We start from the raw sequence: 13,204 nt of genomic DNA, 5'->3' as shown, positions 1-13,204 counted from the left end.
AATTTTAGAACACCTCCGTTTTTATGGAAATGCATGCAGTTTAATGTGTTAATGTTTTATTACAGTGATCCCTCTCTATATTGCGCTTCGACTTTCGCGGCTTCACTCCATCGCAGATTTTAAATGTAAGCATATCTCAGTATATATCACAGATTTTTCGCTGGTTCGCGGATTTCTGCGGACAATGGGTCTTTTAATTTATGGTACACGCTTCCTCAGTTTGTTTGCCCTGTTGATTTCATACAAGGGACGCTATTGGCGGATGGCTTAGAAGCTACCCAATCAGAGCATGTATTACGTATTAACTAAAACTCCTCAATGACATACGATATGCTTCTCGCGCGGTGCTTGATTGTTTGCTTTTCTATGTCTCTCTCTCACTCTCTCTGCCTGACGGAGGTGGTGTGAGCAGAGGGGTTGTTTGCACAGAGGCTGTTTGCCTAGAGGATACGGACGCTCCTCTAAAAAATGCCGCTTTATCGCGGTGCTTCAGCATACTTAAAAGCACGTATTGATTTTTTGATTGTTTTATTTTCTTATCTCGCTCTCTCTCTCTCTCTCTGAAATTCTCTGCTCCTGATGCGCGCACTCCTTTGAAGAGAAGATATGTTTGCATTCTTTTAATTGTGAGAAAGAACTGTCATCTCTGTCTTGTCATGGAGGACAGTTTAAACTTTTGACTAAAGGGTGTTATCTCATGTCTAGAGGGCTCTAATAATGTTAACAGTGCGGGAGAGTTTATAAGGGCTTAAAATATATAAAAATAACCATACAAAAATATGTTTTCTACTTCGCGGATTTTCATCTATCGCGGGGGGTTCTGGAATGCAACCCCCGCGATCGAGGAGGAATTACTGTAAAGCACAGAACAAATTTGCAAAGTCAAATGAACAAAATAAGTCAAGGAATCATTAAGTGTACACATTTTTTGATTCATCAAAATAGCCACCTTTTGCTGATATTACAGCCAAACACACACTTGGTATTCTTTCTATAAGGGAAAAGAAATATTGGTCAGAAAGACCTTCCTCCTCCATGTCTGACAATTAGTGTCATGCACTGAGGGACCATCCTTTCACCAACTCAGCAGAGTACAAACACACTCCATGGTGAACCGAAGATTTCAAATTTGGTTTCATCAGTCCATTAGACTTTCTTCCAGGCTGCAGTAGTCCACGGCTGGTATTTCAAGGCCCCATTTGGTCCTTTAAGGATTGGCTTTCTTTTGTCCACTCGCCCTGTCAAACCTGCAGCACGAAGTTTCCTCATCACAGCAGAAACTTAACAGTTTCTTCCAGTTTTCAGTTGCTTTTGGATTGTGTAGGACACCACAGTACTCACTGATACTTGATTTTTATTATTAAATTATTATTATTTAATAATTTTTTGGTGCAGTTTCTCTAAATGAAAGGCCTACACTCATAAAGGTAATACTGCTCTGTCTCATTTCATTTGTTAATTGCCATCTTCTTGTTGTTATCCAGGTGAAATTTCAGAATGTGTAGTAACACAGTCTGTTCAAACTCTGCTTTAAGACACGCCGAGAGTTTTTTAAGTAATCGACAGACACTGGGACACCTGTGCAAATTGTTTGCTTCAACTTGCAAGGCTTCATTAACTTGAATTTCTGCAGAACATCTGTAGGTTGTAACCTATTAGTTGAACCCTGAAGAAGGCCCGTTTTTAATATTCTGAATTTCCTTGTTTTCAGTTTTTGCAAAAACTAAACTTTAAACCTCTGGCAGTTTACTGCTTACCTTTTCACCATATTAGGTCATTCATTGCATTTCAGCTGATTAAATTTGAAAAAAAAAATGGAAAAACTGAGGTGTTCTAAAACGTTTGACCGGTAGTAGAGATAATATAAAAATATCTCTTTAATCCACATAAATCTATACAAGAAACAACAACAATATTTATTTATATACCACATTTTCATACAAGTGATGTAGCTCAAAGTGCTTTACAAGATGAAGAAAGAGAAAAAAGACAAAATATAAAAGTAAAATTAGGCAATACTAATTAACATAGAATAAAAGTAAGGTCCAATTGACAGGGAGGACAGAAAAAACTGCAGACCACTGGAGAAAAAAAAACAAAAAAATCTACAGGGGTTCTGAGGCCATGAGACCACCCAGTCCCCTCTAGGCATTCTACCTTACATCAATGATCTCAATCAGTCCTCATGGTTTTCAGGCTTCACATGGTACAACTTGATGATGATAGTCATGTGGACCTCTGGCCTTCAATCCATCAATGTAGGGACAATCACGGTGCTTTGATCGTGTGGTGAGGACGCAGATCGCCACAGCAGAAAACCGGAAAACGAACAGCAGAGAAAGTAGGGGTTAGTACGGATTTCGGAGCCACCATGAATGATGATGATAATTAAATGCATATATAGAATATCAGGGTTAAGCTAAAATAAAGCTATGAGAAAGCCATGTTATAGTAATGAGTTTTGAGCAGTTTTTTTAAATGCTCCACTATATTAGCCTGGCGAATTTCTGTCAGTCAGCTATTCCAGATTTTAGGTGCATAACAGCAGAAGGCCGCCTCACCACTTCTTTTAAGTTTAGCTCTTGGAATTCTAAGCAGACCCTCATTTGAAGAGCTAAGTGTAAGGTGACAGGCATTCTGAGATATAGGATGGAGCAGATTATTGAAGGCTTTGTAAACTATAAGCAGTATTTTAAAGTTAATTCTAAATGGCACAGGTAACCAGTGTAGTGACGCTAAGACTGGGGTGATGTGCTCAGATTTTGTTTTCCTAGTTAAGATTCTGGCAGCTCCATTCTGCACTCGTTGCTGTTGATTGATGTCTTTTTTTGGGTGGTCCTGGGAGGAGTGCATTTCAGTAATTTAGCTGACTGAAAACAAAAGCATGAACTAATTTCTCAGCATCTTGCAATATTATAAGAGGTCTAACTTTTGCTATATTTCTTAAGTGGAAAAAATGCTGTCCTAGTAATCTGATTAATATGTGATTTAAAATTTAGGTCAGAGTCAATAATTACCTCTGCATTCTTTACCACTGTCTTGACTTTTAATCCTAATGAATCAAGTTTATTTCTAATACCCTGTGCTTTGCTTACTTTTTAAAATTTATTTGCTACACTACATCTCCACTTTGTTAAGTCTACAGTAGATGTACTTCTTTCTCTTACAGGTGCAACTAGTAAATAATTCATTCAAAGGAGTCAAATACCTGCGATTGAATACATTGGCCTCTCTGGGTTATGCGGTGGTAGTTGTTGATGGTCGGGGCTCATGTCAGAGGGGGCTCAATTTTGAAGGAGCACTCAAAAACAGAATGGTAAGTTGGCAAATTGAGCAAACGTCGCATATAGATCGTATTCTATGCTTGTCTCTGGGAGTGTTACGTCCGACAAAGCAAACCATCACCATAAACTTGGACATTTACTCAGTTCCTTACTGCGTTATAACAGCCCACACACATTAAAGGATAAGTTTGGTATTTTTCATCACAAACTTAGTATATATGCATTTGCCATGCAAAATTGTTCTCTAAAATTGAGCATTTTCTATACATCTAAAAATATTTTGCCTACGCTGGCACTTTACAAAGGAGGCAATGAGGTGAGAGCATCCCTGGTGGATGCTGCACATTAGTGATGGTGGAAGTGACTCCTGACTCACTGACATGCTTTGAATAGTAAGAAAAAAAAAATTATTATCATTATTGTTGTTATTTCCGTCTTCTTTAATCCAATTTTAATTTTTGAAAGTCTCTTTCTAACTTGTCATAATAATCTGATTACCGCAGTCTTCCTCTTGTCATCCCTTCAGGGCCAAGTGGAAATTGAAGACCAAGTGGAAGGCTTACAGTATGTAGCTGAGAAGTACAAATTTGTTGACATGAGTCGAGTTGCCATCCATGGCTGGTCTTATGGAGGCTTCTTGTCTCTCATGGGCCTTATTCACAGGCCGAACATTTTTAAGGTGAGCAAATTGGACAGATCCATTCATTTTTGAATTTGCAGTTACTAGATAAAGCTTGTTTTTTTTCTCAAAGACATTGCCCCCCTTCTCCGCCATGAAATGCATTTTTTTTTCCCTGTACCACAGGTGGCAATTGCTGGTGCCCCAGTCACAGTGTGGATGGCATATGATACAGGGTACACGGAGCGATACATGGGCGTTCCAGAGAGCAACCAGCAGGGTTATGAAGCAGGATCTGTAGCACTACATGTGGAAAAGCTACCCAATGAGTAAGTCCGGGGCAGGTTTAAAGGTTTTAACTGTGTAGTAGTACATGACAAAACACAGTTAATTCTTGCTATCTGCAGTTTTTGTACCTTCAGATTTACTTAGCCTTTATTATACAAGTCTAACCCATTGTATGACACTTGCAATCTCATTGCACCTATCCGTGGATAAGGTCCTCGCCGTGGACCACAAGATGAGACAGGGACAGACATCAGGGTACTTGTGTTTGTGGTCATGTGTAGGTCAGGTGTGGTTGGGGAGCATGCACTGGTACAGCGTGTTGCCACACCTACCACACGACAAAACCGATCAGGATTCTGGTAGGCAACCACCCAGGCAGACATGCAATCCAGTTCCACCCTATGGAAATTACCATCTATCTGCCACAGCCAGTGGGTGTCCCCTTGGCCTGGGTTCTTAGCATTTAGGATCCTGTGAGCTTGATCACCCTAGGAGTATCGCACTACGTGGTTGTAGTGCCGTAACTGATGCCCCCTCACAATGCAGGTAATGTCCATCATTCAGGACCCCGTGAGCAACACGGAGTCAAACCAGCGGTACCCAAGGATTCTCCAAAGAGACACAGTACTGAAGAAGTCCAGTCTTCATCTCGGGTCACTGAATAGCATCCATGTCTTACAACCATATAGAAAGACAGAAAGGACTTGGACCTTCATCCTTTTGCAGTGATATCAGGAGCACCACACACCCCTTTCCAGAGACCTCATGATATCCCCCATGCTCTCCCAATCCATTTAATGACTTCATAGGAAGAATCGCCAGAGACGTGAATGTCATTGCCGAGGTAATTAAACCTCTCCATGATGTCGACACTCTCTCCTCAGACAGACACACTGCTGATGGCCGTGCCCATGAGGTCATTAAAGGCCTGGCTCTTCGTTTTTATCAGGACCCTGGCAAGCCCAGACACTCAAGACTCATCGCTCAGTCTCTCGAGAGCCCCCGATCAGAGCCTCCATTGACTTCGTGAAGGTCACAGCATTGTCTGCAAAGTCAAGATCAGTGAATTTATTTTCACCAACAGATGACCCACAACCACTGGACCCCACGACCCTACCCAACACCCAGTCCGTGTGCAAAAGAAGAAATATTCTGATAGGCCTGTCGCACACCTAATATTGAGCAATAACAGGTTTCTCATTCCCTTATATATGTAGTGCTTCATATCCGCTTATCTAACCGACAACAAGAGGCATTCATCCTGGGGACGGGGGCTTAATATTGGTCCCCTCGAACAAGTGATTTGAAGTAAGTGCAGGTCATAAGCTCACAGTGATTAAGTCCCGCCTGCCCTTTGTACACACCGCCCATCACTACTACAGATTGGATGGTTTAGTGATGTCTATTTTAATCCAGATTCTTCTGCTTGTATCTTGGCTAATTTGCTTTTAATGGCCATCACAATATACAAGTGTCCTGTGATTTTGTGTTGTATTTATATTATAGATCCTTCTATATAAACGTAACCGCTATAGTTTTATCTGTCTTGACCATTAGTGTGGCCTCCACTCAAATGAAAAGCTAATCCTTTGCAACAGTAATACCCGTAATGTCGGGGAAAAAGTCAGTCTGAATATATAGTAAGGGCAAGGGGCATCTAGCTGGTATTGCAGTATTCAAACTATTAGATCATATCTTTGCTGCTATGAAGGTGAGTCTTAAGGTAGGCTTATCTTGGTTTACTACAACACAATGTCAATCATTCCTATATTTTTTGACACCTGTGTTAGTTCCGTTAAGGTTTTAGTGAGTGAAGGGAACTCTTCTGGAGGACCTCTGAATTTGATCAGGGATAAAGCCTATAAAATTCCGCCCAACCAAGCAGAATAAAGGATACCAGGTAATCCATTCCAAAGACTGGGAACATTGGATAATAGTATACACATATACTATATAGACATTTTCCAGCAAAGTGGAGTTGGCTATAAGGTCTCAACAAACAGTGCACCAGCCCCTGAGAAAGAACTCAGATATATATAATATTAGGGAAAGGATTACAAAGCAATTTCTAAACCCTGGGAACCCATTGAACCACAGTGAGAGTCATCATCTCTCAAATGGAGAAAATTTGGAATAGTGGTAAATGAGTCCAGGAGTGGGAGTCCAAGAGCTCATAGGAAACTCATCACAAATGAACATCTGAGGAACTGCAGGCCTCTCTCAGCTCATTTAATGTCAGCATTCGTGATTCCACCATTAGAAAGACAGTGGGCCAAAATGGTGAAAACCACTGCTAAACAAAAAGAACATAAAGATTCTTCTAAAATTTGCAGATAAATCCCTTGATTATCCCCGAAAACATTTGGGATAATTTCTATGGACTGATGAGTCTACATAGAATTTTTTGGGAGTTATTGATCCTGTTTCATCTCAGGTAAAGCTAACACAGCTTTCCACAATAAGGACATCATGCCCACAGTCAAACGTGGTGGTGAAAACACAATGATATGGGGATGCTCTGTTGCTTTAGGGCCTGCGCTTGTTGCCATCGCAGATGGAAGCAGAAATTCAGCTCTCTTATCAGAACATACTGAAGAAGAATGTCCGGCCTTCAATCCGTAATCTGAAGCTCAAGCACAATTTGGGTATGCAGTAGCACAATGATCTGAAGCACGAGAGCAAGCCCACCCTTGAATGGCTTCCTAAAAAAAAGTCCAGACTTCAGCTACTTTAAGATGTTCTGTCAGGACCTTAACACTAGAATTACCAGAGTCTACGAAAAAACTCGTAGATCCGTCTCACCTTAAATAGCTTCTTAAAACTGTTCTCACCTCTCCACCAGCCTCCTTTGTCCTGTAAATGTGCCGATAAAAACAAACTGCAAGCAGCCGGCTATTCCATCCCCCCACCGACTTAGAACGTGCACAAACTTCTCTCAGCTCATGCCTCGATTATCTGGGAGTGAAGTGGAGTTTTAGAGTGGAGATAATAAGATTGTTATTTGGAACACACGCATTTCATGTCAGTTCCATTTCTACAGTAATCTGTGTAAACACAATGTTAAAACAGAAACTTTCTCATATTTTAGTAATAAATGTTACAAAATGTAGGTATAAACTATAAAATGTGTGAAGCCTGAAGGCCAAAGATCAAATAAACACTTTCATAAAAGGTTCAAGAATTTAACAATTGCTTTCATTGCGTAGTGGTAAGATTTCGTCACTTAGACTGCAGCAGACTTGCTGTACCTCAAGAGATCCGAGTTCGATTCCCCGCGGGGGGGAGAATTTATTTATTTAATTATTTTTAACCTTTGCCGTTCTGCCTGCCTGCCTGAACTCCCTGTCTATCTACAGGTATATAGTAATAACAGTAATTTTATTATTATATAGGAGCTTCCCTGTCTGCCTATCATATAGTGCCTTTCCTTCCTATCCCCTTAGCTGTTTTTTTATATATCTATTATACAGTGCCTTCCCTGTTTATTTATATATCTAGTGCCTTCTCTGCCTGTCTGTCTGTCTTATTGCATATAGCGCTGAACTTACTGCTTTGTACTATTTTGTCCTCTGCATGTCCTGGAGTACAAAAGAAACACCACCATACAGCAACATGTGCGAACTGGCAAGATCGGGGGGAAAAAAACACGCAGTCACTGATTACAAACCACAAGATGAATAAAAGAGACAATATATGTAAAAACATCATCGCACTAATGCAATATTATTTGAAAACGAACAGCGTCAGATCAGGTTTGAATATGCGCCCGATCTGACGCTGTTCGTTTTCAAACAATATTGCAGGTACTGTGCGTTGAAACTGCTGCACTGAATAAGCTGATGCCTTCTGTAATCAGTGTGTATTCGAACCCAATCTGACGCTGTTCGTTTTCAAATAATATTGCATGTACTGTACTATTTTAGAATAAAAACATACATTTGATTTCAGTCAGTCTGTAAGAGCCAGTGTAATTGTAAAGGTTAACTTTTTTTTTTTTTTTTTTAAATTCAGTTCCATTCTGTCAGTCGCATTCATGATCCCCCCTCTCTCCCTATCTGACACTGCTGTTTTCACATAAAGACGCGCTATATCTCAAATGTGATTTATTTGGAGACGCGCAATAGCTTGAATGTTATTTATACAGGGAAGAAAGTACAGTGTCAGGTGCTCATTTAGTGTAATAGGAACCATAGCACAGAGAGGTGTGTACACTGCAACAAGTACACATGTCGTGAATGTAGAAAGGGTATGTGGGAATTGTTAATATTTGAATGGGATGATTTTATATACCACGGATCGGAAATCAGCAGTTCTTAGCATTGCACCACGCAAGCTGTCGTATCAACTGCCTACTGTAACTTGCTTTATTTTTTCTTCCCTTATAGTCTAGAATAAAAGTGCACTTGTTTTGTTATACTTGTACACCAACATATGTTCCTGTGTTTGAGCGTCACGGGCATGCTAAAAAAATAGACGTGTAATGCCACGAAAAGTGCACGCAGGCATTGGTACGAGAATGCAGTCACAAGTACGCTGTACAGCTATAGCGCATCTTTATGTGAAAACAGCATTCTCAGATGGTTGGGGTAGGGAAGGATCCTGAACACAACTGAGAGAAGGAAAAGTGAATAAAAAAAAAAAAACTAATCTTTACAAGTATCATAAATTACACCGGCTGTTACACACTGAAATCAAATTTATGTTTTATTCTAAAATAGTAAGAACAAGAACAGTTTACTTCTCAAAATTCAACGGTGCGGGATTGAACTCATGACCTTTTGATTACCAGTCAGCAACTGATACCATTACGCTACCGTGGCAGTTGTAGTGAATGTGTGTCAATGTGGCATGCTAAGGCGGCTTTTTTTCTGCAGTTACACACGTGGACAAAATTGTTGGTACCCTTCAGTCAATGAAAGAAAAACTCACAATGGTCACAGAAATAACTTTAATCTGACAAAAGTAATAATAAATAAAAATTCTATGAAATTTAACCAATGAAAGTCAGACATTGATTTTCAACCATGCTTCAACAGAATTATTTAAAAAAATAAACTCATGAAACAGGCCTGGACAAAAATGATGGTACCCCTAACTTAATATTTTGTTGCACAACCTTTTGAGGCAATCACTGCAATCAAACGATTCCTGTAACTGTCAATGAGACTTCTGCACTTCTCAGCAGGTATTTTGGCCCACTCCTCATGAGCAAACTGCTCCAGTTGTCTCAGGTTTGAAGGGTGCCTTTTCCAGACGGCATGTTTCAGCTCTTTCCAAAGATGCTCAATAGGATTGAGGTCAGGGCTCATAGAAGGCCACTTTAGAATAGTCCAATGTTTTCCTCTTAGCCATTCTTGGGTGTTTTTAGCTGTGTGTTTTGGGTCACTGTCCTGTTGCAAGACCCATGACCTGCGACTGAGACCAAGTTTTCTGACACTAGCCAGCACATTTCTCTCTAGAATCCCTTGATAGTCTTGAGATTTCATTGTACCCTGCACAGATTCAAGACACCCTGTGCCAGATGCAGCAAAGCAGCCCCAGAACATAACAGAGCCTCCTCCATGTTTCACAGAAGGGACAGTGTTCTTTTCTTGATATGCTTCATTTTTCCATCTGTGAACATAGAGCTGATGTGCCTTGGCAAAAAGTTCAATTTTTGTCTCATCTGTCCATAGGACATTCTCCCAGAATCTTTGTGGCTTGTCCACATGTAGTTTGGCAAATTCCAGTCTGGCTTTTTTATGATTTGTTTTCAACAATGGTGTCCTCCTTGGTCGTCTTCCATGAAGTCCACTTTGGCTCAAACAACGACGGATGGTGTGATCTGACACTGATGGTTCCTTGAGCTTGAAGTTCACCTTGGATCTCTTTAGAAGTTTTTCTGTGCTCTTTTGTTACCATTCGTATTATCCGTCTCTTTGATTTGTCATCAATTTTCCTCCTGCGGCCACGTCCAGGGAGGTTAACTACAGTCCCATGGATCTTAAATTTCTGAGTCATATGTGCAACTGTAGTCACAGGAACATCAAGCTGCTTCGAGATGGTCTTATAGCCTTTACCTTTGACATGCTTGTCTATAATTTTCTTTCTAATCTCCTGAGACAACTCTTTCCTTCGCTTCCTCTGGTCCATGTTGAGTGTGGTACACACCATGTCACCAAACAACACAGTGACTACCTGGAGCCCTATATAAAGGTCCACTGACTGATTACAAGATTGTAGACACCTGTGATGCTAATTAGTGGACACACCTTGGATTAACATGTCCCTTTGGTCACATTATTTTCAGTCTTTTCTAGGGGTACCATCATTTTTGTCCAGGCCTGTTTCATGAGTTTATTTTTTTAAATAATTCTGTTGAAGCATGGTTGAAAAGCAATGTCTGACTTTTATTAGTTAAATTTCATAGAATTTTTATTTATTATTACTTTTGTCAGATTAAAGTTATTTCTGTGACCATTGTGAGTTTTTCTTTCATTGACTGAAGGGTACCAACAATTTTGTCCACGTGTGTATATTTTTGAATAAACGTATACTTGTTCTGTTATATTTGTACCTTTTGTGAAAGTGTTTCTTTGATATTTGGACTTCAGGCTTCATACATTATATAGTTTATGCCTACATTTTGTCATTTACTACTACAATATGAAAAACGTTTCTGTTTTAAAGATGTGTTTACACGGATTACTGTAGAAACGGAACACACGTGAAATGCGTGAATTCCAAATAATGATCTATTATTTCCACTGTAAAACTCCACTTCACTCCCAGATAATCAATCAAGACATGAGCTGGGAGAAGTTTGTGCACGTTCTAAGTCGGTGGGGGATGGAATAGCCGGCTACTTGCAGTTTTCTTTATCAGCACATTTAGATTACAAAAGACGCTGGCGAAGGGGTGAGAACGGTTTTAAGAAGCGATTTAAGGTGGGACAGATCTACAAGTTTTTTCGTAGGCTCTGATAATTCTAGTCTTAAATGGTGAGTTTATAATCAAAAACCATCCAATGTGTCTGAGTTAAAACCAATCTGTAAGGATAAATAGAAATGCCCAATACTGATCTCCTGTTAATGGAAAATGTTTGATTGCAGTTGTGGCGCAACCGAGTCTTAAGTTTAGAAGGGCAGTTACTTTTTCACATGGATTATGTAGGTGTTGGTGAACTTTTTTTCCTTTGTTCAATTAAATGGTCATTTACAAAAATGTGCTGTGTTTACTCTTGTTGTCTTATGTATTTATTCCACCACATGGTCAAACGTCTTAGAAAAGTTTTTCCAGTTTTTCATAAGTTTATCAGTTGAAATGCAATGAATAACCTAAAATGAGGTTAACATTTAAAGTTTAGGTTAGCAAAAACTGAACAAAAAGGAAATTTTAGAATATTACCAAATGGACCTTCTTCAGGGAGTAACTAGCCTACATATGTTCTACAGCAAATAAAGTAAATGAAGCCTTGCAAGTTGAAGCAAACAATTTGCACAGGTGTCCTAACTTCTGTTGATTACTTGAAAACCTTCTGTCTGCCTTAAAGCAGATTTGGAACAGACTGCTGTGTTACTGCACCCTCTGAAGTTCTACTTGGGCAATAATCCAATGATAACAGCAATTAACAAATGAAATGAGACAGAGAATTATTACCCTTTGAAGGGTAGGCTTTTCATTTTGCAAAAAAAAAAAAATCAAAGTGTCAGTGAGTCCAGTGGCATCCTACACAATCTAAAGGCAATTGGAAACTGGAAGAAACCTGGCAGAGCCAAAGTCACAAGCCAATCAGAAGACAAGTTTCTGAGGGTCACCAGCTTGTGTTGATCACAGGCGCCTCACAGCACAACAGCTTCAAGCACAGATTGACAGTGTAGGTCGACAAAAGCAAATGTCAGTTTATACTGTGAAGAGGAGACTTTTTGTGCTGCACATTTGACGGGGGCGAGTGACAAGAAGAAAGCCATTCCTTAATGGACAAAATAGGGCCTTGAAACACTGGCAGTAGATGACTGCAGACTGGAAGAAAGTCTTATGGACCGATGAATCAATATTTGAAATCTTTGGTTCATCACACAAGGTTGTTTGTACTCCAAGTTGGTGACAGGATGGTTCCTCAGCATGTGACACCAACTGTCAAACATGGAGAAGGCAGTGTGGTGGTTAAGGATTCTTTTGCTAGAGACAGAGTTGGTGATTTGCACAGAGTGACTGGCATTCTGAATCAAAAGGGTTACCACACTTAAGACTGTTGTATCAGTAAAAGGTGCAGGCTACTTGGATGAATCAAAAATTTGATTAAGATTTTGTACACCTAATGATTTCTTGACTATTTTAATTTGCCAATGTTTATTTGTTCTATGCCTTGTTTCATGATGAATTAAGGCAGTGGTTCCCAAACTCGGTCCTGGGGGTCCCCCTGTGGCTGCAGGTTTTTTTTTCCAACCAGATTCACAATCTGTCATGATAATCGGTAACAACTGATCTCATTTAATTAGCTGGCCTTTTTTTTTTTACTCTTCTCTTATTCTGCATTCAGAAAAAACAAAACAGCATTGTTTTTTACATTTATAAGACATTTAGAAATATTTGTTTATTTTTTTCTAAAGTTATAAATGCTAAACTCTCTTTTGTTCTTTTTCTATTTCCCCCTTTTCCTGTGTAGTTTGCTCCCTTCATTTAACCCTAATAGTGACAATTAACAACCAGCACAGCAAACACCTGGGATGATGAAAGCAACGACGACTTCAGTGTCAGACGTGCTAATTAGTAAAGAATCAATTAAATAACCACAACACGTGGAAAAGCAGAATGAAAATTAGGCTGAAAATACTGTTAACGATTAAAAAAAAAAAAGCTTACATATTCCCCATTTAATTGCTTATTCAATTTTTAAAATCTACCAAACTTATTTTGCAATTTCTACATTGACTACAAAACACTGAAGCTAGGAAATAAGGACTCATTTAATTAGGCAAAGAGTCCAATGAAAAACGGAAGTTGGTTGGAACAAAAATCTGCAGCCAGGATC

At 39.5% G+C, this 13,204-nt stretch overlaps 1 protein-coding gene across 1 annotated transcript in view; it reads left to right on the top strand.

Annotated features, from left to right (window-relative positions):
• Nucleotides 1-13,204, top strand: part of dpp9 (dipeptidyl-peptidase 9) — a 170,984-nt gene that overhangs the window by 152,206 nt on the left and 5,574 nt on the right. Inside the window, exons 17-19 of the mRNA XM_039767093.1 lie at nt 3,170-3,316; nt 3,811-3,963; nt 4,090-4,232. Coding sequence (XP_039623027.1) covers nt 3,170-3,316; nt 3,811-3,963; nt 4,090-4,232 — 443 coding nt within the window. The remainder of the gene's footprint in view (nt 1-3,169; nt 3,317-3,810; nt 3,964-4,089; nt 4,233-13,204) is intronic.

The sequence above is a fragment of the Polypterus senegalus genome, chromosome 10, assembly GCF_016835505.1.
Source record: "Polypterus senegalus isolate Bchr_013 chromosome 10, ASM1683550v1, whole genome shotgun sequence".
Taxonomy (NCBI): domain Eukaryota; kingdom Metazoa; phylum Chordata; class Cladistia; order Polypteriformes; family Polypteridae; genus Polypterus; species Polypterus senegalus.
This window is presented reverse-complemented; position numbering and strand designations above follow the sequence as displayed.